Raw genomic sequence first — 24,203 nt, forward strand, 5'->3', positions numbered from 1 at the left:
TTTGCATGGCGGTCACTTTATCCACAGAGCCATCTTCCCAGCTTCTAACTGCTCCTTTCAAGAGAAGTGGAAATATTTCGTGATATGCTGCCTGGTAATGATTCACTGCCTCGTCTATAGAGGATACATCTAAACCAGGCAAGATGGGATGCAGAGAAGGTGGTTAAAGGAATCTAGCTTTTCTTTGTTCTCTCAGTCCTTCAAGCGCAGACACACAGATACGCTGTCAAGGAGAGGCATATAGAATGTGAGAAATCCTTAGCAAATGATAAAATGCATTGCTTTGGTTTTTTTTTTTTTTTTTTTTTTTTTGAGGTAGGGACTCGCTCTAGCCCAGGCTGACCTGGAATTCAGTATGTAGTCTCAGGGTGGCCTCAAACTCACAGCGATCCTCCTACCTCTGCCTCTGAGTGCTGGGATTAAAGGTGTGTGCCACCACGCCCGGCCATAATACATCATTTTTTGAGGACCTGTCATATTCTAGATTCTTTACATCTTGCTGCAGTTTGAATCTAGAATGTTCCCAAAGCCTGTGTACTAAGTGCATGGCTCCCAGAGTGGCATGACTGGCAAAGAGTGGAACTTTTTTAAAAGTATATTTTATTTTTATTTATTTGAGAGAGAAAAAAAGGGACAGACACACAGAGAGAAAGAGAGAGAGAGAGAGGGAAAGAGAGAGAATGGGTGCACCAAGACCTATAGCCACTGCCAGTGAACTCCAGACACGCACCACCATGTGCATCTAGCTTACATGGGCACCGGGGAATTGAACCTGGGTCCTTAGGTTTCACAAGCAAGTGTCTTAACTGCTAAGCCATCTCTCCAGCCTGAGTGGAACTTTTAAGAGGAGGGACTTAGCCAGGCATGGTGGCGCACATGTTTAATCCCAGCACTCAGGAAACAGAGGTAGGAAGATTGCTGCGAGTTCGAGGCTACTTTGAGACTACAGAGTGAATTCCAGGTCAGCCTGGGTTAGAGTGAGACCCTCCCTCAAAAATAAAATAAAAAAAGAGGAGGGACTTAATGGAAGGTCATTAGGTCATGGAAGGTATGCTTTCAGGGAAATTTTGGGACCTTTGCTGTCTTTGGCTCCCTAGTTTGTGATGCTGGTGGGTTTTGCTCTATTTCATTCTCCTGCTGAAGGAACCGACCAACTAATCATGGCCTGGCAGTTCCAAAACTGGGAGTCAAAAGAAAACCTTTTCTCTTTAGCCAGCTTTCTTTGTCACTGTGACAAAAAATGCCTTGAGAAAAACAAGCTGAGGGAAGAAGGGTTTATTTTTGTCTCACCGTTTCAGAGGTTTCAGCTCCATTCTTCTGCGCTATGGCAAGGCAGCCGCTGCTCAACAGGAAGCATGGCAACAAATAAATAAGTAAATGAGTAAAATAGTAAATATAAACATAAGTACATAAATAAAAGCTATTCACCTGTTCTCTCTTCTTTCTCCTCATGGCCCCTCCCCTCTTTCTCTTTTTCTCTTCTTTCCTTCCTGTTTTTTCTTTCTTTTCCATAGACTCTTGTTATGCATCCCAGATTGGCTTTGAACTTGCTCAATCCTCCTGCCTCAGCCTCCTACCAATAAGGTCCAATACCTGGTTGAAACGATCCTTCCTTTCTTCCTTTCTTCCTTTCTTCCTTCCTTCCTTCCTTCCTTCCTTCCTTCCTTCCTTCCTTCCTTCCTTCCTTCCTTCCTTCCTTCCTTCCTTCCTTCCCTTCCCTTCCCTTCCCTTCCCTCCTTCCTTCCTTCCTTCCTTCTTTCTTTCTTTCTTTCTTTCTTTCTTTCCTTCTTCCCTTCCTCCCTCCCTCCCTCCCCCCTTCCTCCCCTCCCCTCCCCTCCCCTCCCCTCCCTTCCTCCCTCCCTCCCTCCTTTCTTTCTTTAGAGAAAGAGAGAGAGAGAGAGAAAAAGAGAGAATTGACACTGCCAGGGCCTCAGCCACTGAAATCAAACTCCAGACACTTGCGCCACCTAGTGGGTACATGCAGCCTTGTGCTTGCCTCACCTTTGTGCATCTGGCTTACATGGGATCTGGAGAGTTGAACATGGGTCCTTAGGCTTCGCAGGCAAGCACCTTAACCTCTAAGCCATCTCTTCGGCTTGATAAGTCCTTTTTTGTTTGTTTGTTTTGGTTTTGGTTTTTCAAGATAGGGTCTCACTCTGGCCCAGGCTGACCAGGAATTAACTGTAGTGTCAGTGTCCTTGAACTCATGGTGATCCTCCGACCTCTGCCTCCCGGGTGCTGGGATTAAAGGCGTGCACCACCATGCCCAGTCCTGATAAGTCTTTTTTTTTTTGATTACTAATTGTGTATTGAAAGCAGTAAGAGGTTCCACGACACCAAATAAACCAGTTCTGAGGTTTCCCCAAGATAAATTTAACAGCTCCAGCTTCTTCAGTGTTTTATCAAAATACAAAAGAAAAAAGTAGAGGTCGTCTTTCTCGATGGCAAATCGGACCCTTGCAGGCTGAGGGAGGAAGCTACTTCACACATGGAGATGGGGGTGCTCCGGGGTTTGGGTCTGCAGTGAAGTGACCCTCCAGCTTGCACGCGCTCCTGCTGGTGAGACTCAGGCCTCCCACCGGCGTGTCCAAGCGGGCCCAAGAGCGAGCCGGGAATGCGCACACTAACCCTGGACGACGCAGGGCCCTGCAATTAGCAGTGGCCCCAGCCACCACCAGGTGACCGTGTGGGCACAAGTACAAGCAAAACGCTGTGGAATGCAGGTGACCCAAAGACAGGCAAGTCACGGGGGCTCTACTGTGACCATGCAGCGGATGGTGGCTTGTTACCGCCGTCCCTCCTGTTCCCATGGGAACAGCTGATCCGATGGACTAGCATTCAGGCCATTACTGCAAAACCTACACTAGGCATAGTCTCCCTTCTGTGTGTTCAAGTGTTCTTGTATTTTTAACTATTTTTTAAAAACGCACTGAGTTCGGGTTAAAAACCAACCACCAAATGGATCCCGACACCAGTCTATAGGCCAGTGGCTCCCAGAGGCCAGGTACCCAAACAACCCAAATCCCTTCTCAGTACTGACAGTGAGTTGATTTTTTTTTTTTTTTTTTACAATAAAAAAGCTAAGTAATATTGCATAGGAGTACCAGAAACTGCCTCAGTGGAAACAGAAACTATTTACATTAAATAAAAACCTGGCTGCAGGCTGCCTCTGCACATGTACACACCGTGCGATGCACACTGACCAACCCATGGAGACAGCTTCTGGCACCCAGGACCACAGAGTCGCATGTTTGCCACATGAGAGGAAAGTGGAGGGCAGAGAGGAGGAAGTGAGAGGGAAGGAGGGGTCTGGTTCACTTCTGGTTCTGGAGCTGATTGGACAGCCAGTCCAGTCCTTGATAGAGGCCATCTCCGCTGGTGGCGCAGGTGGCCTGAATGTACCAGTTCTATGAGGTAGAGAGTGCAGCCCGAGCTTGTCTGTGATTTCGGGCACGTTCATGGCGTTGGGGAGGTCCTGCTTATTGGCAAACACCAGGAGAACAGCATCTCGGAGCTCATCCTCAGCCAACATCCTCATGAGCTCCTCACGTGCCTCATTCACCCGCTCTCTGCCATTGCTGTCCACTACGAAGTCAAGCCTTGAGTGTTCTGGAAGTAGTGGCGCCCACAGTGGCCTGATCTTGTCCTGGCCACCCACGTCCCACACAGTAAAGCTGATGTTCTTGTACTCAACGGTCTCCACGTTGAAACCTATAGTGGGAATGGTGGTCACAATTTCACCCAGCTTCAGTTTGTACAGAATTGTTGTCTTCCCTGCAGCATCCAGGCCCACCATGAGGATGAGCATTTCTTTCTTGCCAAAAAGGCCCTTGAAGAGGTTCGCAAAGATATTCCCCATGATTGTGGACAGGTGGAAGCAACTTCAGCGGCCGCTGCTCCGAGCCAGGCGTTGCTTCCTGATAAGTCTTTTAATAGTTAAGTTAGAGATAGATTCTGACGAAAGCCTATCTTTCCTTCTTGATTTATTTTGTTAGTGCATTGTTTAGCTGAAGTTTATTAAGTATCTTCCTTCAAAAGAATGAGGGAGAAATACATTTAAAAACTATATGTTTTTTGTTTTTCAAGGTAGGGTCTCACTTTATTCCAGGCTGACCTGGAATTCACTCTGTAGTCTCAGACTGGTCTTGAATTCATGGCAATCAGGAGAATTTTTTTTTCAAGGTAGACTTTCACTCTAGCCCAGGCTGACCTGGAATTCCACTATGTAGTCTCAGGGTGACCTTGTACTCATGGTGATCCTCCTACCTCTGCCTCCTGAGTGCTGGGATTAAAGCCAGATGCCACCACGTGTGGTGAGAATCTTTTTATTGAAAACTTCCAAAAGTACAGACAATATTCCATGATCATAATTCCGTCCCACAACTCCCATTTCACCCTCCCAAATCCCCCTCACTGAACCCTTCTTCTCAAGGATACTCTCTTCTGTTTTGATGTCATTGTAATAGCATTCTTTTTTTTTTTTTTTTCGAGGTAGGGTCTTACTGTAGCCCAGGCTGACCTGGAATTCACTGTGGAGTCTCAGGGTGGCCTCGAACTCACGGCAATCCTCCCACCTCTGCCTCCCGAGTGCTGGGATTAGAGGCGTGAGCCACCACGCCCGGCAGTAATAGCATTCTTGTGTAGGCAGTGCCAGCCACTGTGAGGTCATGAATATCAAGGCCACTTTGTATCTGGAAGACAGTATTGTAAGCCCTCCTCCACTGTCTTTGGCTCTTACATTCTTTCCACCAAGATGGTTCCTGAGTCTTGGAGGGTGTTGAGTAACAGATGTGGCCTAAGATGATTAGTAATATAAACTAGAAAGGGTTAAACTGTTATAAAAACCTTGGACAAACCAGTGGCCGCATGCCATCAAATGATAAGAATCAAATCAAAATTGAATAAATATTCTTGACTGCAAATGGATTAATGAAACAAGTCAGGACTATATTTGATACTGCGTATCCACAAAGGTCCCTTATTTATAATCGTTGTGCAGGAAGGATATTTCTGACTAGTATGGATGTCATCAGAGACAAAGGATTTGATTAACTGGAAATAAAAACATTTGTACAGTACAGTGTTACAGGAGGAAACCGTTACTCTGACAAGCACAACTGATAAAAGCATACCTTCCATAGCATTTTATTTTTAAAAACAGCAAGGTCAAAATCCAGATTCTTCTAAAAGGAGGTCAGAGGACATGAATACACAGTTGACATTTGAAACAAACCAGTACCCAGATTCATTCATGTACATTCAACAAAGTCTTATTGTTAAGTATGTTCTGTTAGTAGCTAAAAATAGCTAACATTTGTTGAATATGTCCAATGAGAGTTGCACAAAAATAATTCCTTAATATGGGTTATTGCATCCCTAAGCCCAGAGTTAAGCATTGTTATTATCCTTTTACATATGACCAAACTGAAGCTTAGAGAAGTCACCATGTCCAGCTTAAAATATTTTTATTAGCTGGGTGTGGTGGTGCACACCTTTAATCCTAGCACTCACGAGGCAGCGGTCAAAGGATCTCCATGAGTTTGAGGCCACCCTGAGAATACAGAGTGAATTCCAGGTCAGACTGGGTTAGAGTGAGATCCTACCTTGAAAAACAAAACAAAACAAAACAAAATTTATTTATTGAATATTTAATAGAGAGAAAGAGGCAGATACAGAGGGGGGGTGGGAAGAATGGGAATGGGCATGCCATGGCGTCCAGCCACTGCAAAATGAACTCCAGATGCATACACCACCTTGTGCAGCTGGCTTAGGTGGGTCCTGCGGAATCAAACCTGAGTTCTTAGGTTTCATTGGCAGTACCTTAACTACAAAGCCGTCTCTCCAGTTCGAGAAAGAATTTTTGCTAGTTTTGGTAAACAACCAAGAACACTGACATTTGCCTATATTGTTTGAGGAACCACATTGGCTTCACTGACCAACTGAGTGCGAGGTATCCCACCCCTAACAGAATTTTTTTGCAACAGGCTATGGTTTCTAGGCATACCACTTTGAATGCCATCAGGGCATTACTTTTTAAATTTTCTTTTTCTAAGTTGTATATTTAAATTAGCTAGTAAGTAGGTTTCCGTAATGTTTATTCATAACATCTTTAGTTTTGTGTAACTCTCCTCAGGCCTCTTCTGTTCTCCAGCAAATGTTTTTCTGAACCAAAATTACCTCATTTAGTTTAATATTTTCCAGAACCTCCATTTTCCTGTAGATTTCATAATTTCATTTTTCTTTGCACCTCGGTAAATTACATTGTGCATATGTGCCACATCTTAATTACCCACTCATCTACTGAAGGAATGTTCAAAAGAGCAGTCTTTAAGATAGTGTATACTGGTAAAAATAAATAGAGAGTACTGTGATTTAAGGGCCAAGTTGATGGAAAAGAACATGAGATTCAGTGGGGATCAATGAAAAAATAAAGTTTTGTCATTTAAAAAAAGACCTTTTGAAGATGATTTAATATTAATTTTAAATAATGTCTATAAAATCACTTAAATTCATGATTTTAAAAGTTGACACAATTATTTCCCATTCATGCTTAAAGTCTGAGGATCTGCATGAGTTTCTGAACATAAGCCTTCTTAGACATATCACTGGATTCTAAGTAATGTGAATTGTGTTTGTTTGTTTTTCGAGGTAGGGTCTCACTGTAACCCAGGCTGACCAGGAATTCACTATGGAGTCTCAGGGTGGCCTTGAACTCATGGCAATCCTCCTACCTCTACCTCCTGAGTGCTGGGATCAAAGACGTGCACCACCACGCCCGGCTGTGTTTATTGTTTTGATATTTTAAGATATTTTATTTGTAAGCAGAGAAAGAGAGAGATGATATAAATGAGTATGCCAGGGCCTCTTCATAACAACCCTTTTTAAAAAAAAAAAAGATTTATTTTTATTTATTAGAGACAGAGAGGGAGAATGGGTGCACCAGGGCCTTTAGCCACTGCAAGTGAACTCCAGATACATGCACCACCATGTACATCTGGGTTACATAGGACCTGGAGAATCGAACCTGGGTCCTTAGGCTTCACAGCCAAGTGCTTTAAATGCTAAGCCATCTCTCCAGCTCCATAACAACCCTTCTTGATCCTCTTCATGGTTCTCTAAAAAAACACACACACTTCACTTAAGGACAATACATATATTCCTCGACTTACTATAGAGTTATACAAATAAACTCCAGACACATGCACCACTTTGTGCATCTGTCTTTATGTGGGTACTGGGGAAGAGAACCCTGGGCTATCAGGTTTCACAAGCAAGTACTTTTAACTGCAGAGCCATCTCTCCAGCCCATGTTTGTTTTTTTTAAAGATTTATTTTTAAGCTGGTCATGGTGGTGCATGCCTTTAATCCCAGCTCTTGGGTGGCAGAGATAGGAGGATTGCCATGAGTTCGAGGCCACCCTGAGACTACATAGTGAGTTCCAGGTCAGCCTGAGTTAGAGTAAGACCCTGCCTCGAAAAAAAAAAAAAAAAAAAAAAAAAGGTTTATTTTTTATTTACTAGAGACAGAGAGAAGGAGAGAGAAAAACTGAGAATGGACGTGCCAGAGCCCCCAGCCACTGCAAATGATCTCCAGACACATGCACCACCATGTGACCTGGAGAATCAAACCTCGGTCCCAAATGCCTTAACCACTGAGCCATCTCTCCAGCCCCAGCCCATGTTTTGATATTATTAACATATAGGATCCATGGGCCTTATTTTTTGTTGTTTCATTGCTCTAGACTTGATAAGTTATTAGAACCTGGTTATGCATATTTATAAGTAATTACCTAGTTGTATGATACTATGCATGGTCATAAATTGTTTCTTCTGATGCTTTATAAAAGGGCAGTGTGGGGCTGGAGAGATGGCTTAGCGGTTAAACGCTTGCCTGTGAAGGACCCCGGTTCGAGGCTTGGTTCCCCAGGTCCCACGTTAGCCACATGCACAAGGGGGCGCATGTGTCTGGAGTTCGTTTGCAGAGGCTGGAAGCCCTGGCACGCCCATTCTCTCTCTCTCCCTCTGTCTGTCTTTCTCTCTGTGTCTGTCGCTCTCAAATAAATAAATAAATAATAATAAAAAAATTAAAAAAATAAATAAATAAAATAAAAGGGCAGTGTGAACTAAGTGTATTGGTGCATGCATTTAATCCAACCTCTTGCAAGGGAGAGGCAGGAGGATCAGGAGTTCAAAGCCAGTCTCAGCTCCATAGCAAGCTCATGGTCCACCTGGCCTGCATGAGACACTGTCTCAGGAAAACAAAGCCAGAACAACAGCAAAGCAGTCTGCTTGCCTGGATAACAACTCTTCCTGATCTTCATGGTGGTTCTCTAAACACACACACACACACACACACACACACACACACACACGCACATTTCATTTAAGGACAATGCATATTCTCCTTGGCTTATTACAGAGTTATGTCCTGATAAGCCCTTTGTGTTGAAGATATGATAGGCCTGTGGAGCCTGTAGGAGGTAGAGCCTTGCTGGAGGAGGTGTGCCACTGGGGTGTCAGAGTCCAGCCCTGCTTGGTGCTCTGATGCTTCTTCCTGCTGATGTAAAGATATGATACCATCTGCTGCTGTCATGCTTTCCCTTGCGTGGTGGACACTTCCACTCAAAACTGTAAGCCAGAAACCAGCACTTCCTTTCATAAGTTGTTTCTGGTCAGGTATTTTGTGCCGGCAATGAGAAAGCAACTGCTACACCAGTATATTCTGATTTGTGTTATCTCTTAACGTCTGAGGACTGTCTTCTTTGTATCCCATAGGTTTTGGTAAGTTGTGTTTTCATTTTCACTCAAGTATAGGAACTTTTAAAAAATATATATATCTTGGGCTGGAGAGATGGCTTAGTGGTTAAGCGCTTGCCTGTGAAGCCTAAGGACCTCGGTTCGAGGCTCGGTTCCCCAGGTCCCACGTTAGCCAGATGCACAAGGGGGCGCACGCATCTGGAGTTCGTTTGCAGAGGCTGGAAGCCCTGGCGCGCCCATTCTCTCTCTCTCCCTCTATCTGTCTTTCTCTCTGTGTCTCTCACTCTCAAATAAATAAATAAATAATTAAAAAAAATATATATATATATATATTTTTTATTTAAGCCAAGCATGGTGGCGCACGCCTTTAATCCCATCACACGGGAGGCTGAGGTAGGAGGATCGTCATGAGTTCGAGGCCAGCCTGAGAATACGTAGATGTAGTGAATTCCAGGTCAGCCTGAGTATGTTTATATATATACACGTGTGTGTGTGTGTGTGTGTGTGTGTGTGTTATATTTGAGAGAGAGAAAGAGGCAGAGAAAGACAGAGGCCACTCCAGCCACTGCAAACAAACTCCAGACGCATGTGCCACCTTGTGCATCTGGCTTGTGTGGGTTCTGGAGAATCAAACCAGGATCCTTTGGCTTTGCAGGCAAGCGCCTTAACCGCTAAGCCATCTCTCAGTACTCTAGGAGTTTTTTATATTTCCTCCTTTATTTCTTCAATGGCCCATTCATCTTTAAATAGTGCATTGTTTAAGCTTCATGAATTTAGGTATTTTATATAATTTTTCTTGCTGCTGATTTTTAGCTTTATTTATTCCTTCGTGCTCAGACAGACACAGGGTTTGTGTGAAATGTCCTACAGTTGTTTGTTAGGTCCATTTAATCTATGATATAATTTGATTCCAGTGTTCATCTTTTTATTATTTGTCAGGATGACCTATTGGTGAAAGTGAGGTATCAAAGTCATCCACTGTGTTGGAGTTAATCTGTGACTTTATATCTAGTAGTATTTGTTTTATGAAATTGAGTTCACTGTGCTAAGTGCATGTATGTTTAGAATTATAATGTAATTTTGGTGGATTGTTTCTTTGATTAGAACGAAGTGACCTTCTTTGTCTTCTATTTTTTTTTAATTATTTATTTGCAAGCACAGAAGGATAGAGAGGAGATACAGACAGACAGACAGAACAGACATACCAGGGCCTCTAGCCACTGCAAAAACAAACTAACTAACTAACAACCTTCAGGTGCATATTAGGGTTGTCAGGCTTTGCAGGCAAGTGCCTTAACCCCTGAGCCATCTCTCCAGCCTTTCTTTGCCTCCCCTATTTTTGGTTTGAGATCTATTTTATCAGATATTAGAATAATGATACCTATTTGCTTACTAGTTTGTTTAATTTTTTTTTTTTTAATTTATGAGTCAAGAGAGACAGAGAGAAAGAGAGAATGGGTGTGGCAAGGCCTCTAGCCACTGGAAATGAACTTCACACACATGTGCCATTTTGTGCATCTGGCTTTATACATAGGTACTAGGAAATCAAGCCCCACTTGTTAGTCTTTGCAGCCAAGTGCCTTAACCACTGAGCCATCTCTCCAGTCCTTTTTCCTCGTTTCATTTGCTTGGAATACTTTATTCCATCCTTTCATCCCTAAGGTAGTACTTATCTTTAATGATGAGGCATCTTTCTTGAAAGCAGCAAATAGATGGATCCTGTTTTATTTTTATTTATTTATTTATTTTTGCTTTTTCGAGGTAGGGTCTCACTCTAGCCCAGGCTGACCTGGAATTCACTATGGTGTCTCAGGGTGGCCTCGAACTCACGGCGATCCTCCTACCTCTGCCTCCCGAGTGCTGGGATTAAAGGCGTGCGCCACCACGCCCAGCAAGGATCCTGTTTTTAAATCATTTGCTAGTCTATCTTTTTTTTTTATTCTTATTTATTTATTTATTTTTTATTTATTTATTTGAGAGCGACAGACACAGAGAGAAAGACAGATAGAGGGAGAGAGGGAATGGGCGCGCCAGGGCCTCCAGCCTCTGCAAACGAGCTCCAGACGCGTGCGCCCCCTTGTGCATCTGGCTAACGTGGGACCTGGGGAACCGAGCCTCGAACCGGGTTCCTTAGGCTTCACAGGCAAGCGCTTAACCGCTAAGCCATCTCTCCAGCCCTAGTCTATCTTTTGATAGAAGAATTAAGAACATTAATAATATTCAGAGTAATTACTGAAATCATATTATTAATTCCTGTCATTTTATTGATTTTGTAGTATTTGGTGTTTTCTTTTTTCTTTCTTTCTTTTTTTTTTTTTTTTTTTTTTTAGTTTTTTGAGGTAGGGTTTCACTCTAGCCCAGGCTGACCTGGTATTCACTCTGTAGTCTCAGGGTGGCCTCGAACTCATGGCGATCCTCCTACCTCTGCCTCCCGAGTGCTGGTGGTGGTATTTGCTTAATCCTCATTTGCTTAATTACTGTTCTAGTATCATTTATGTTTTTCTTACAGCCTCTTGGGTGTTTATCGTCTCTTTAGGCTGAAAAATTACTTCCAGTGTCCTTGGGCTTAGAGCTGGCTTAGTGATCCTAAATCAAAATAAATAATTCCAAGCCCTTCTAGCTACTAAATTATTTACTGAAAAATCATATAAAGACTTGCCTTATATGTGACTTGGTGTTTTTGCTTTGAAGCTTTGAATACATTTTCTTTGCTCCATATATTTGGTTTTTTTAAGTATGATGTAATGTGGAGAGTTTATTTTCTAGTTTGGTGTATTTGGCATTTCCTCTTATACCTACCTGGATGGGCCTGTTTTCTTCTAGACTTGGGGGGGGGGGAATCTATGTCTGGCATAGAATTAATTTTCTACTCCCATAATTTATAGATTGGTTCTTTTCATAGTGTCCCAAAGAAGTCTCATGTTCAGATTATACATTGAAAAAATTATCATTGTCATTGATATAATATTCTATGCCCAGTAAAAGCCTTGATAATCTGTCCTCTTCATGACCCATGCTGTTGGTGAGGGTTTCCACTTGATTTGTTGAAAGTTTTTCTTTTTTACTTTTTATTTTTATTTTTATTTTTATTTTTAGACAGATTGAGAGAGAGAATTGGCATGAGGGCCTCAGCCACTGCAATCAAACTCCAGACACTTGTGCCACCTAGTGGGCATGTGCAACCTTGCACTTGCCTCACCTTTGTGCATCTGGCCTACGTGGAATCTGGAGAGTTGAACATGGGTCCTTAGGCTTTGCAGGCAAGCACCTTAACTGTTAAGCCATCTCTCCAGCCGTGAATTATTGAAATTTTTATTACCAGTATTTCAGTTTGTTTTTTCTTAAGTACTTTAGTCAATTGGTTTCATAACCTATATTTATTTATTTCATTCATCTGTCCATGATCTTGCAATTTATTCAGTTTGTTCATGTGCTCTCTGATTTATTTGATCATATATTTATAAAACATTCCTTGAATTCTTTGTATGAAATTTCATATAGATCACTTTCATTGGGGGCATTTACTCTGGGTTTGTTATTTTTGAAAGAGACATGTTGAGAGAGTGTGTGTGTGTGTGTGTGTGTGTGTGTCTTTTATTTTTGTTTTGGGAGTTATATATCAGGAGTTAAAATGTTGGTTGAAATTTTTAGGTCACTTTTCTTCTTTTAGTTGAAGTGCCTGCAGTAGTCTGGAGGGACTAGGTTGCAATACAGTTGATGTGTCATTTTCTTAGACTGGTGTTCAGGACACCAGGATCTTTCCTCAATCCTCCCTTGGGATCAAATACTGCCTGAAACAACAGTCACTGTCCAGGGATTGACCCACTATGAGAGTAGAGGCCTCGGAGATGGCTCAATTAGTAAAAGGCTTGCTGCATAAGCGTAAAGACCTTAGCTCTGGGCTGGAGAGATGGTTTAGCAGTTAAGGCGCTTGCCTGTGAAGCCTAAGGACCCATGTTTGACTCTCCAGGTCCCACATAAGCCAGGTGCAGAAGGTGGCACATGTGCCTGGAGTTCGTTTGCAGTGGCTGGAGGCCCTGGTGTGCCCATTCTCCCTGTTCCTCTCTCTCAAATAAATAAATAAAAATTAAAAATAAATAAAAGACCTGAGTTCTAATCCCCGGCACTCAAGTAAGATGCCAAGCATGATGCTGCATGCCTATCATCTTAGCACCGTGGGTGTAGAGACAGGAAGATCACCCAGGCCTGTGTGCCAGCTTACCTAGCCCAGTCAGTGAGCTCCAGATTCACTGAGAGACCCTGTCTCAAAAAGTAAGGTGAAGTATGATCAAGTCAAAAACATCCAATGTTGGGGGCTGGAGAGATGGCTTAGCGGTTAAGGCACTCACCTGCAAAGTCAAAGGATCCCGGTTCAATCCTCCATGACCCACGTAAGCCAGATGCACAAGGGGGCGCATGCATTTGGAGTTCATTTGCAGTGGCTGGAGGTCCTGGCACGCCCATTCTCTCTCTCTCTTCCTCTTTCTCCTTCTGAAACAAATAAATAAAGTATTTTTTAAAAAATCCAATATTGGGGGCTGGAGGGATGGCTGAGCAGCCCTTGCCTACAAAGCCAAAGAACCTCGGTTCAATTCCCCAGGACCCACGTAAGGCAGATGCACAAGGTGGCACATGTCTCTGGAGTTTGTTTGCAGTGGCTGGAGGCCCTGGTGCAGCTATTCTCTCTCTCATTCCCCCCCACAACCCTTGCTCTCTGTCAAATAAAGAAAGAAAAATAAAATATTGAAAAAAAAAAAACCCACCACACACACACACCTGCACACTTGTCTCATTACTGGGAGGTTTTCCGTCAGGTGGACTCGCTCTCTTTGCCAAGCCTTCCTTTGAATGTCCTGCAAGCTGCTTGAATTCTGTGTGAAAGTTCCTTTGTGCTTCGGTTCCCACCAAGTGTTCAGCTCACCTTTTTTTTTTTAAAACCCATAAATGAGAGTTCTTCAGTATGGCCACATTAGGAAGAAAAACAGAGGCCCAGTGAATCCCCTCATGTTCAGGCTCCTGACCTGAGTTCAGATTTAAATAGAAAGCCAAAGGTAACTAAGCAGTTTCAGTCAAAGTGTGCTTCCGCCAGCCATTTGTCTGAGCTCCAGTCTTTCTTGCAAGGCAATCCGACAAGATGTAAATCTCTTTCCAGAAAACAGGTTCCCTTCTGTGTGGTCCCAGCTCACCACCCTTTTTCTTCTTACAGCCTAAGATGCCTGAGGAAATTCCAATTCCAATTTCTTTTCTTGGCTTTTCAAAGTAGGGTCTTGTTCTAGCCCAGGCTGACCTGGAATTCACTATGTTGTCTCAGGGTGACCTCGAACTGGTGGTGATCCTCCTACCTCTGCCTCCTGAGTGCTGGGATTAAAGGCGTGCACCACCACACCTGGCTTCCAGTTTCTTAAGATTCATTATTTCGATAAACTGATAGCCAAAGGGAAAGGCACAGTGTCTCTAGAATATCATCCTTCCTGCCATGGTAATTACATTTCCCCAATCTTTATTATCATTATTATTATTATTATTATTATTAAAGATTTAGATAAGAGAGTAGGAACAGAAAAGCTCCCAAGCAGAAGGATACTTTCCAAGCTCGGAGGGGTCCCAAGAGGGAAAGTTTAGGGGAAATTCTCCGAGTCTTTAATACCATATTCTTAAAAAAAAAAAAAAATACTTTTTTTTGTTTATTTTTATTTATTTGAGAGCGACAGAGAGAGAAAGAGGCAGATGTTTTCCAGAGAGAGAGAGAATGAGCGCACCAGGGCCTCCAGCCACTGCAAAGGAACTCCAGATGTGTGCGCCCCCTTGTGCATCTGGCTAACGTGGGTTCTGGGGAATTGAGCCTTGAACCAGGATCCTTAGGCTTCACAGGCAAGCGCTTAACTGCTAAGCCATCTCTCCAGCCCCATATTTTTTTAAAATGTCACATGCCTTTATTTTTAATATTTAAAATTTTATTGGGCTGGAGAGATGGCTTAGTGGTTAAGGCACTTGCTTGCAAAGCCTAAGGACCCAGGTTTGATTCCCCAGTACCCACATAAGCCAAGTGCAAAAAATGGCGCCTGTGTCTGGAGTTCATTTGCAGTGGCTAGAGTCCCTGGTGTGCCCATCCTCTCCCTCCCCCCTCTCAAATAAATAATTTTTTGTTAAGTTTTTAAAAAATGATTGAAAACCTTCACACATATACACAATGTACCCTGATCATAATCCCCCCCACACTACCCTCTTTTGTTCCCGCATCCCCCCTTCACTGAAAGCCCCTCTCCTGCCCAATTGTGGAACTAGAGCTCTGGGAAGGATTAGATGTCCACAGTGATGCAAGAGACCCCCCCACAGGCTCGTGAACCCCAAACTTCGGGTCCTTGTCCGATTCATCAAATAATTGAAAAACACGAACACAGGGAAGAGTAAGTTATGACAATTTATTAAGGCTAGGGTGAAAACAGGAAAAAAGAAACAGCAGGAAAGAGGAATTCCTCCCCCCAACTCCCAACATGGAAAAGACCAGGCAAGAATTTCTGTCGTATGTGCAATAGAAGCTTCTCTCCTAGAGAAAAGCCTCTGGGGGAGGGTCTCTCACATGGGGCTCAGGACCATTTATATGAACCAGGTATACAGCTAGAAGGAGCCTCATCAGGTTCAGGTGTGTGGGAAGGATCCTGATTGGCTGGTGGGTATCCAGGAGGGGCCAGCCCATAGGTGCTAAGGAGGTGGAAGAGAATTCCTGGGCCAGCAGCTATCAAGTTGGCAAAGGATAAAGAAGATGGACTCAGAGGAGAGTCAATTATGAGATTTATTTTAGGGAGAGTTAAGATGAGAGGGAGAGCAAAGCAGGAAAGTCTGGCTGGGAAGAAAGCTAGGAAACCTGGGGGAAAGTTCCTCACATAGGGAAGTCTCAGAGGAAGGAAGTGTCTGCGAGAGCAAGAACCGATGCCCACTTATATGAACCAGGCTCAGGTGTGTAGGGAAAAGCCTGAGGGGTAGGTGGGCCCAGGAGGAACACTGGTTTCAGAAGGACATAACCCCAGGGGCCTAAAGCCACGAACTTGAGGAAGAAAAAAGGAGTGATTGTTGAGTAGTGATTAGGAGGTGCCATCTTGGAGGAGACTGGATCGGATTTTGAGTTCCAGTCCTGCCAAGGCAGACATGTTGGCATCCATGTTTCTGTGGGCTGGTCCCTCGCTAACTACCAGGAAAAAGCTACCTTGCTCCTAATCTGTGTCGCAAAACTGGCAAAATAAATAAATAAATAAAAATAAAAAAGCTATTGCTATTGCTAAGAAAGAATTCGAATTAACATTGCTGATGCTAACAGCTATCTTGGATGAGAATGGCTAGGGCTCAAGTTCTAGTCTGTTCTTTGTCAATAGAACGTGGCTCTTCCGACTCGGACAAACCTGATGTAGATAATCCCTCACAGACATGCCCAGAGACTTGCTTTCCAGGTGATTCTGTGGCCTGTTAAGTTGCTAGTGTAACTTCTTCTTCCAGTAAGCAACACCCTAAGAAGCACCCAGGGCACAGAAGGAAGAAGAGGACTCAGCATCACAGTTTTAAGCAAACAAAAGGGTCAGCACAGAGGCTGGAGAAATGGCTTAGCCGTTAAGGCACTTGCCTGCAAAGCCAAAGGATCCTGGTTCAATTCTCCAGGACCCACACAAGCCAGACGCACAAGGGCACACACGCGTCTGGAGTTCATTTGCAGTGGCTGGAGGCCCTGGTGCACCCATTCTCTCTCTACCTGCCTATTTCTCTCACTTTTTTAAAAAATTTATTTGTTTATTTATTTGAGAGTGACAGACAAAGAGAGAGAGAGAGAGAGAGAGAGAATGGGCACGCCAGGGCCTCCAACCACTGCAAACTAACTTCAGACGTGTGTGCCCCCTTGTGCATCTGGCCCATGTGGGTCCTGGGGAATCAAGCCTTGAACCAGGGTCCTTAGGCTTCACAAGCAAGCACTTAACCACTAAGCCATCTCTCCAGCCCTTCTCTCACTTTTGATCACTCAAATAAATAAATACAAATAAAACTTAAAAAAAAAAAAAAGCCAGGGCTGAAGGGATGGCTTAGCAATTAAGGCATTTTCCTGCAAAGCCAAAGAATGCATGTTCGATTCCCCAGGTCCCACGTTAGCCAGATGCACAAGAGGGCACAAGCGTCTGGAGTTTGTTTGCAGTGGCTGGAGGCCCTGGCATGCCCGTTCTCTCTCTTCTCTCCCTATCTGCCTCTTTCTCTCTCTGTCACTATCAAATAAATAAAAATAAACAAAAAAATTTTTTTAAAAAAAAGGTCAGCATAGACTAGACCAAAATGAAGTTTCCCAACAGACAAATACTAGTCTCAACACATCAAGAAAATATAACTATTTCAATAAAAGAAAAGTAGGGGCTGGAGAGATGACTTAGTAGTTAAGGTGCTTATCTGTAAAGAATAAGGACTCAGGTTCCATGCCCCAGTACCCATGTCAGCCAGATGCACAAGGTGGGGCATACACACATCTGTAGTTTATTTGCAGTGGTTTAGAGGCCCTGGAGCGCCCATTCTCTCTATCTGGCTCATTCTCTCTCACTCTCTCTTTCTCTCTGCCTCTTTTCTCTCAAATAAATAAATAAGATATTAAAATAAAAGAACTCAAATTATGAATCCATCAATGTGTTCATGCATTTATGAAGTTGGAGTCCTCATGATCCAATTACTTGCCCTCCATCAGCTTGCAAAGCAAATGCCCAACCATGAACCTATGAGGAACATTTCGTATTGAAACCATAACAGACAGAATGTCAACTAGCCTAATGGCATGCTTCAGAAGGGCTAGACCTATATCTTGTTTCTGATCTTGAGACGTAGTCTCCGAGGGAGTTTGAATATAAAATGTCCCCCATAGCCCCAAGTGTTTGTGATTAAGCCTCTTAACCTTAACTTAGTTTCCAGCTGGTTGTGCCTTTGGGAGGGGAGGTGGAGCCTTGCTTGAGGAGGTGTGTCAGTGAGGGTGGACCTTGAGGTCCACCAGCTATAATGAAACCCCCTTGAAACTAGAAGTCAGATTAAACCCTTTCCTCCCATAAGCTGCTGCTGGTCCAGTGTTTGGAGAATGAGAAGTAACTGCTGCAATCTCACTATGCCCCGGCTGGCCTTCGACTTGTGATCCTGCTGCCTCCACCTCACCAGTGCTTACAAACACAAACCAGCACGCCTTAACAAAAGGGCTTAGGTCTAAAAGCCACAGCGACTAGAGAGGCTGGAAGACTCAGACTAGGAAGACGTACTGATTGCCAGCCACGTTGCCAAGCTGTAGGCTTGAGATCGATGTGGACCCTGCCTCATTAAGGATGTAACCCAGTGGCCATATAAACACATCAAGAAGTATACAGATACAGGGCTGGAGAGATGGCTTAGCGGTTAAGCGCTTGCCTGTGAAGCCTAAGGACCCCGGTTCAAGGCTCGGTTCCCCAGGTCCCACGTTAGCCAGATGCACAAGGGGGCGCACGCGTCTGGAGTTCGTTTGCAGAGGCTGGAGGCCCTGGTGTGCCCATTCTCTCTCTCGCTCTCTCCTTCCTTCTCTGTCAAAGATATAAATAAATAAAAATGAAATATAAAAGAAAATGGAAAACCATGGCAAGAATTGTTTGGAAAAAAAAATAGAGGGGTTTGGTAGTAAATTGGTAACTAAGAATTTGGCTAATTTTTTTTTTTTTTTTTTTTTTTTTAGATTTCTTCCTAAAGTACAGACATCAGGAGCAAGAGGTCCAGAGGAGACCAACTTCTTTTTTTTTAAGGTAGGGTCTCACTCTAGCTCAGGCTGACCTGGAATTCACTATGCAGTCTCAGGGTTGCCTCGAACTCTCGGGGATCCTTCTACCTCTGCCTCCCGAGTGCTGGGATTAAAGGCGTGCGCCACCACGCCCGGCAAGACCAACTTCTTTCTACACCCAAATGTGCAATCCCTGGGTCTCCCTATTAGGAGTGAGTAAGTTCATCTAGCTCTCATTTGCTCTCAAGAAACAATTCAGGTAGAGATCTGTGCAATTTGGAGAGGGAAAGAGTCTGATTAGGAGCAGCATGATTAAATTACCTGCTATATTTGAATTAGGATAAAACCATTATGCCAGCATTTGCATTTTGTAAACCACTTATTTTTTTTTAATTTTTAAATTTTTAAAAAATATTTTGTGTTCATTTTTTATTTATTTGAGAGCAACAGACATAGAGAGAAAGACAGATAGAGGGAGAGAGAGAGAATGGGCGCTCCAGGGCTTCCAGCCACTGCAAACGAACTCCAGACGCGTGCGCCCCCTTGTGCATCTGGCTAACGTGGGACCTGGGGAACCGAGCCTCGAACCGGGGTCTATAGGCTTCACAGGCGAGCACTTAACCGCTAAGCCATCTCTCCAGCCCATTAATTTTTAAATTTTTATTAACATTTTTCATGATTATAAAAAAAAAATCCCATGGTAATTCCCTCCCTCCCCCTGACACTTTCCCCTTTGAAATTCCATTCTTCATCATATTACCTCCCCAGCTCAATCATTGTACTTACATATATACAATATCAACCTATTAAGTACCCTCCTCCCTTCCTTTCTCTTCCCTTTATGTCTCCTTTTTAACTTACTGGCCTCTGCTACTAAGTATTTTCTTTCTCACACAGAAGCCCAGTCATCTGTAGCTAGGATCCACATATGAGAGAGAACATGTGGCGCTTGGCTTTCTGGGCTTGAGTTACCTCACTTAGTATAATCCTTTCCTGGTTCATCCATTTTTCTGCAAATTTCATAACTTCATTTTTCTTTACCGCTGAGTAGAACTCCATTGTATAAATGTGCCACATCTTCATTATCCACACATCAGCTGAGGGACATCTAGGCTGGTTCCACTTCCCAGCTATTATAAATTGAGCAGCAATAAACATTAAACCACTTATTTTAATCAATTACTTTAAAAATAACTCTCAGGCTAACCAAATTTATACTAACTCGTTGCTTGTAGGGCCAACTACAACAAGGGCCTGCGATACTGTTCATTGATTATCTTGATTGAGGAGTTTGCCGATGGTTCCACAATGCTGGGAAGAACATCCAACCAAACTCAGTGTGTGTGAGGAATGGGTTTTGTTTCAAGCTCACAGATCCAGGGTAGAGGGGTTCCATCAGTGGCAGAGAAGCTGGCCCCCATTTACATATCCAAGTAGAGAGAAAAACCACCAGCAGCCAGCAAACACCAAAAGGCAGCAAGCGGAATCCCCAGAGCTCAGACTTCTCTCTATGCTTCCGGGTGGGAATTCAGAACGGACCTCTATGACACATGTCGCCTATCACCCCCAGCGGGAGTCTGCCTGCTAGTGGCTGAAGCTGCAAACTCAATTTTTAAAAAATATTTATTTATTTATTTGAGAGAGAGAGAGAGAGCGAAAAAGGGGCAGAGAGAGAATGGGCACACCAGGGCCTCCAGCCACTGCAAACGAACTCCAGATGCATGCGCCCCCTTGTGCATCTGGCTAACGTGGGTCCTGGAGAATCGAGCCGGGGTCATTTGGCTTTGCAGGCAAACGCCTTAACTGCAAAGCCATCTCTCCAGCCCTGCAAACTCAAGTTTAATACCTGAGTCTGTGTGGCCATGCATTCAAACTACCGCAAGGAATTACTTTCCCAAAAACTTGCCTAAGTAAGATTTTTGAATTGCAAATGTACTTCAATATATTAGTCTTAAATAGGTGAAAAGTTGATGACAGCCCATTGTTTCTCAAGGCTCTTAGTCCTGTGGTGGATTACCTGTATAAAATCATTATTTCTCGAGCCGGGCGTGGTGGCGCACACCTTTAATCCCAGCACTCGGGAGGCAGAGGTAGGAGGATTGCTGTGAGTTCGAGGCCACCCTGAGACTACATAGTGAATTCCATGTCAGCCTGGGTTAGAATAAAACCCTATCTTAAAAAACCAAAAATAAATAAATAAATAAATATAAAATAATAATAAGAAGAAGAATAAGAAATCATTTTGCAAGGCTCTTAGCCTTGTGGTTTATTACTTATATGGAAACACTGGTGACTTGCCTTCCCTACTTCATTTTCACTGGCTGGCAGGTCTCTTCTCATCATGCTCGTGATCCAGTGGGTCTGTACCCTGGCCAGCATGGGTGCCGTTGCTGCCCTGGATTTCTATATTGGCTGGGCCAGTCCAGGTCTTTCCCTTGGTAAGTGGCCAAACTATTTTGCCACCATTACCCTTGTTTTCTATAGCTTTCACTGAAAAAGAAAAAAATGTCTTTGAGTACATATTAAATGCATACTAACTCACGTGTGAATCCCATATTCGAGTATCTTATACTCTGGGAAGAGAAATACACATCAACAATAGCAAATGAAAGTTAACTTACAAGTAGAAGTAAAATGGATGACCATAATAGCGCAAGTGTCAAGAAGAATAAAATATATCGCTGAAATGAAGTGTGCTAATATAGCACACTGGCGTTAAGTATTTTTTTAAATATTTTTATATTTTTATTTATTTATTTATTTGAGAGAGAAAAGGGGAGAGAGTGGGAGATAGAGAGAAAGGGGAGAGAATGGGCGAGCCAGGGCCTCTAGCCACTGCAAAGGAACTCCAGACACATGCGCCACCATGTGCTTCTGGCTTATGTGGGATCTGGGGCATCAAACCTGGGTCCTTAGGCTTTGCAAGCCTGTTCCTTGACTGCTAAGCCATCTCTCCAGCCATCTGAAATAATTTTTTAAAGTTTTATCTTAAGAAACTTAAATATTTCCCAGTATCTTATCATAAGAAAGCATAAAATAAAATTTCAGGCCAATTTCTATCTAAAATTTAGATAATTTAGAATCAGAATTATCACTCAGAAATAGGATCAGTTGATAAGATGTTTATGTTTTATTTTCTGACTTCTGACAGAATATATACTAATTGTCTAAATATTTTAAGAATCTTCTCTCTGTAATTGCACATACTGAAGAAACTGCAAAATTTATGTTCCCTTTAACCACAAGAAGCCTAAATGATAGCAATAAACATGTTGTCACACTATTATAAGCCAACATTTTAACATAAGCCTCTTAAAATAATGCTACTTTCCTGATCATGTCTTGAACATGATCTAACTAGTCAATTTCAGCTACGTAGAAATACATTATATTTGGTTTGGTTTTCAACAGGGATGTATACTTTGAACTGGATGTAATGGTGCACACCCGTAATCCCGACATTTGTAATGTGAAGACAAGAGGATTGCTGAGTTCAAGGCCAGCCAGAAAAGTTATATATAATTTATTATGTGAAGGATTTTTGTTTTTTTTTTTTTTTGCTTGGTTTTTCGAGGTAAGGTCTCACTCTAGCCCAGGCTGACCTGGCATTCACTCTGTAGTCTCAGGGTGGCCTCGAACTCATGGCAATCTTCCTACCTCTGCCTCCTGAGTGCTGGGATTAAAGGCATGTGCCACCATGCCCAGCTTGAAGGATTTTTTTTTTTTTTTTTTGTAAGCATATGTCAAAGGAGAGAATTTTGTTTGAAACAGGCTCTGACTCTGTAACCCAGGCTGATGTGAAATTGACTGTGTGGTCCAGATTGGCCTTGAACTCATGGTAATTCTTCTGCCTCAGCCTTTCAGGTGCTACGGTTACAGATGTGACCAGCATACCCTGCTGAGGGATGAGGTTTTTTTTTTCCTCTTTTTTTGTTTTTCATTTTTTCATTTTTGAGTGAGGTAGGGTCTTGCTCTAGCCCTGGTTGACCTGGCATTTATCTCAGGCTGGCCTCAAACTCACAGTGATCCTCCTACTTCAGCCTCCCAAGTGCTGGGGTTCGAGTATGCTTCCAGCTTCCACGTCCACCTTTAGCTCTAACATTTCTAAATGTTGAACTATTTGATTCACTTAACACCCGATAAAAACTTCCTAAGTGGGGTTGGAGAGATGGCTTAGCAGTTAAAGCATTTGCCTGCAAAGCCAAAGGATCCCGGTTTGATTCTCCAGGTCCCAAGTATGGCTAGAGGCTCTGATGTGCCCATTCTCTCTCTCTTTCTCTCTCTAATAAATAAATAAAAATAAAATATTTTTTAAAAACTTCCTAAGTGCCAAATCCTGGGAGAGTTATGAGGATGAAAAAGCCATTTTCCTCTTAGACAGTTTGCAGTCCATTTGGGGATTTTATAGCATGCATTCAACACTCATAAGTGTGAATCTAAGAATAAATTACAAAAACCTATCTCCAAGGCAGAAGTTAACAAAGCCACTTTCCTTTTTCCATCCAGTATCTCTTGGGATATTTGGAATTTAGAAATAGGTTTTGGGGGGGCTGGAGGAATGGCTTAACTGTTAAGGCATTTGCCTGTAAAGCCAAAGGACCCAGGTTTGATTCCCCAGGATCCACATTAGCCAGATGCATAAGGGGATGCATGCGTCTGGAGTTCATTTGCGGTGGCTAGAGGCCCTGGCTTACCCATTCTCTCTCTCTCTCTCTCTCTCTCTGTCAAATAAATAAATAAACAAAAATTTATAAAAATAAATAGGGCTGGAAGGATGGCTTAGTGTTTAATGTGTTTGCCTGCAAAACCAAAGGACCCAGGTTCTATTCTCCAGGACCCATGTTAGCCAGATGCACAAGGGGCACATGCATTTGGAGTTCGTTTACAGTGGCTGGAGGCCCTGGCACACCCATTCTCTGTCTCTCTCCCCCACTTTATCTGTCAAATAAATCAATAAATAAAAATAAGATATTAGGGCTGGAGAGATGGCTTAGCAGTTAAGCGCTTGCCTGTGAAGACTAAGGACCCCGGTTCAAGGCTCGATTCCCCACGTTAGCCAGATGCACACATCTGGAGTTTGTTTGCAGTGGCTGGACACCCTGGTGTGCCCATTCTCTCTTTCTCTCTATCTGCCTCTCTCTCCCTCTGTCATTCTCAAATAAATAAAATTGAACAAAAAAATTAAAAAAATAAGATATTAAAAAAATGTTTTTTGGGGGAAAGACACATGGATACAAAGTCCTTAGAAGGCTACTGTCAGAGAGTATGGCAATGAATGCTATTTGGTTGGACTGACTGAAAAAGTATTTGTGTTCATCCTGCGTGTGTGTGTGTGTGTGTGCGCACATCCACCCCTGTATCCGTGAGTGTATGCTGGAGCTGTGTGCCGAGATTTCATGAATATTTATGTCTATGTCCTCCCTGCAGGATCAGCCTCCAGCGTCAGCTTTTTCCAATGGATGAAGTCATTTTTGATCTCCAACTGCAGGTCTGTGCCAATTTGGGGCTGGTGCCAGGATGGATGAAGTCCTCAGAGTCCTGGGAGACACCGAGGGTGTCTTGTTCCTGGCCATGCTTGGGCCTGTGCTGTGGTGTGGGAATCTGAGAACGGAGAGCCTCACATTCGCTCCTCCTCTACACCAAGGGCCTAGCTTCATCGGTCGCTTCCCCAGGCTCATGTCCTCCTCCCTTCTGGT

At 43.2% G+C, this 24,203-nt stretch overlaps 1 protein-coding gene and 1 pseudogene across 1 annotated transcript in view; one reads left to right on the forward strand and one right to left on the reverse strand.

Moving 5' to 3' along the window:
• The window catches only part of Slc12a8 (solute carrier family 12 member 8), a 173,530-nt gene extending 149,498 nt beyond the window's left edge, over positions 1 to 24,032 (forward strand). Inside the window, 3 exon segments of the mRNA XM_045148413.1 lie at positions 18,668 to 18,727; positions 20,836 to 20,945; positions 23,935 to 24,032. Coding sequence (XP_045004348.1) covers positions 18,668 to 18,727; positions 20,836 to 20,945; positions 23,935 to 24,032 — 268 coding nt within the window.
• Positions 3,300 to 3,876, reverse strand: LOC101610405 (annotated as a pseudogene).
• Positions 24,033 to 24,203: the final 171 nt, after the last annotated feature.

Source organism: Jaculus jaculus, chromosome 4, assembly GCF_020740685.1.
Source record: "Jaculus jaculus isolate mJacJac1 chromosome 4, mJacJac1.mat.Y.cur, whole genome shotgun sequence".
Taxonomy (NCBI): Eukaryota; Metazoa; Chordata; class Mammalia; order Rodentia; family Dipodidae; genus Jaculus; species Jaculus jaculus.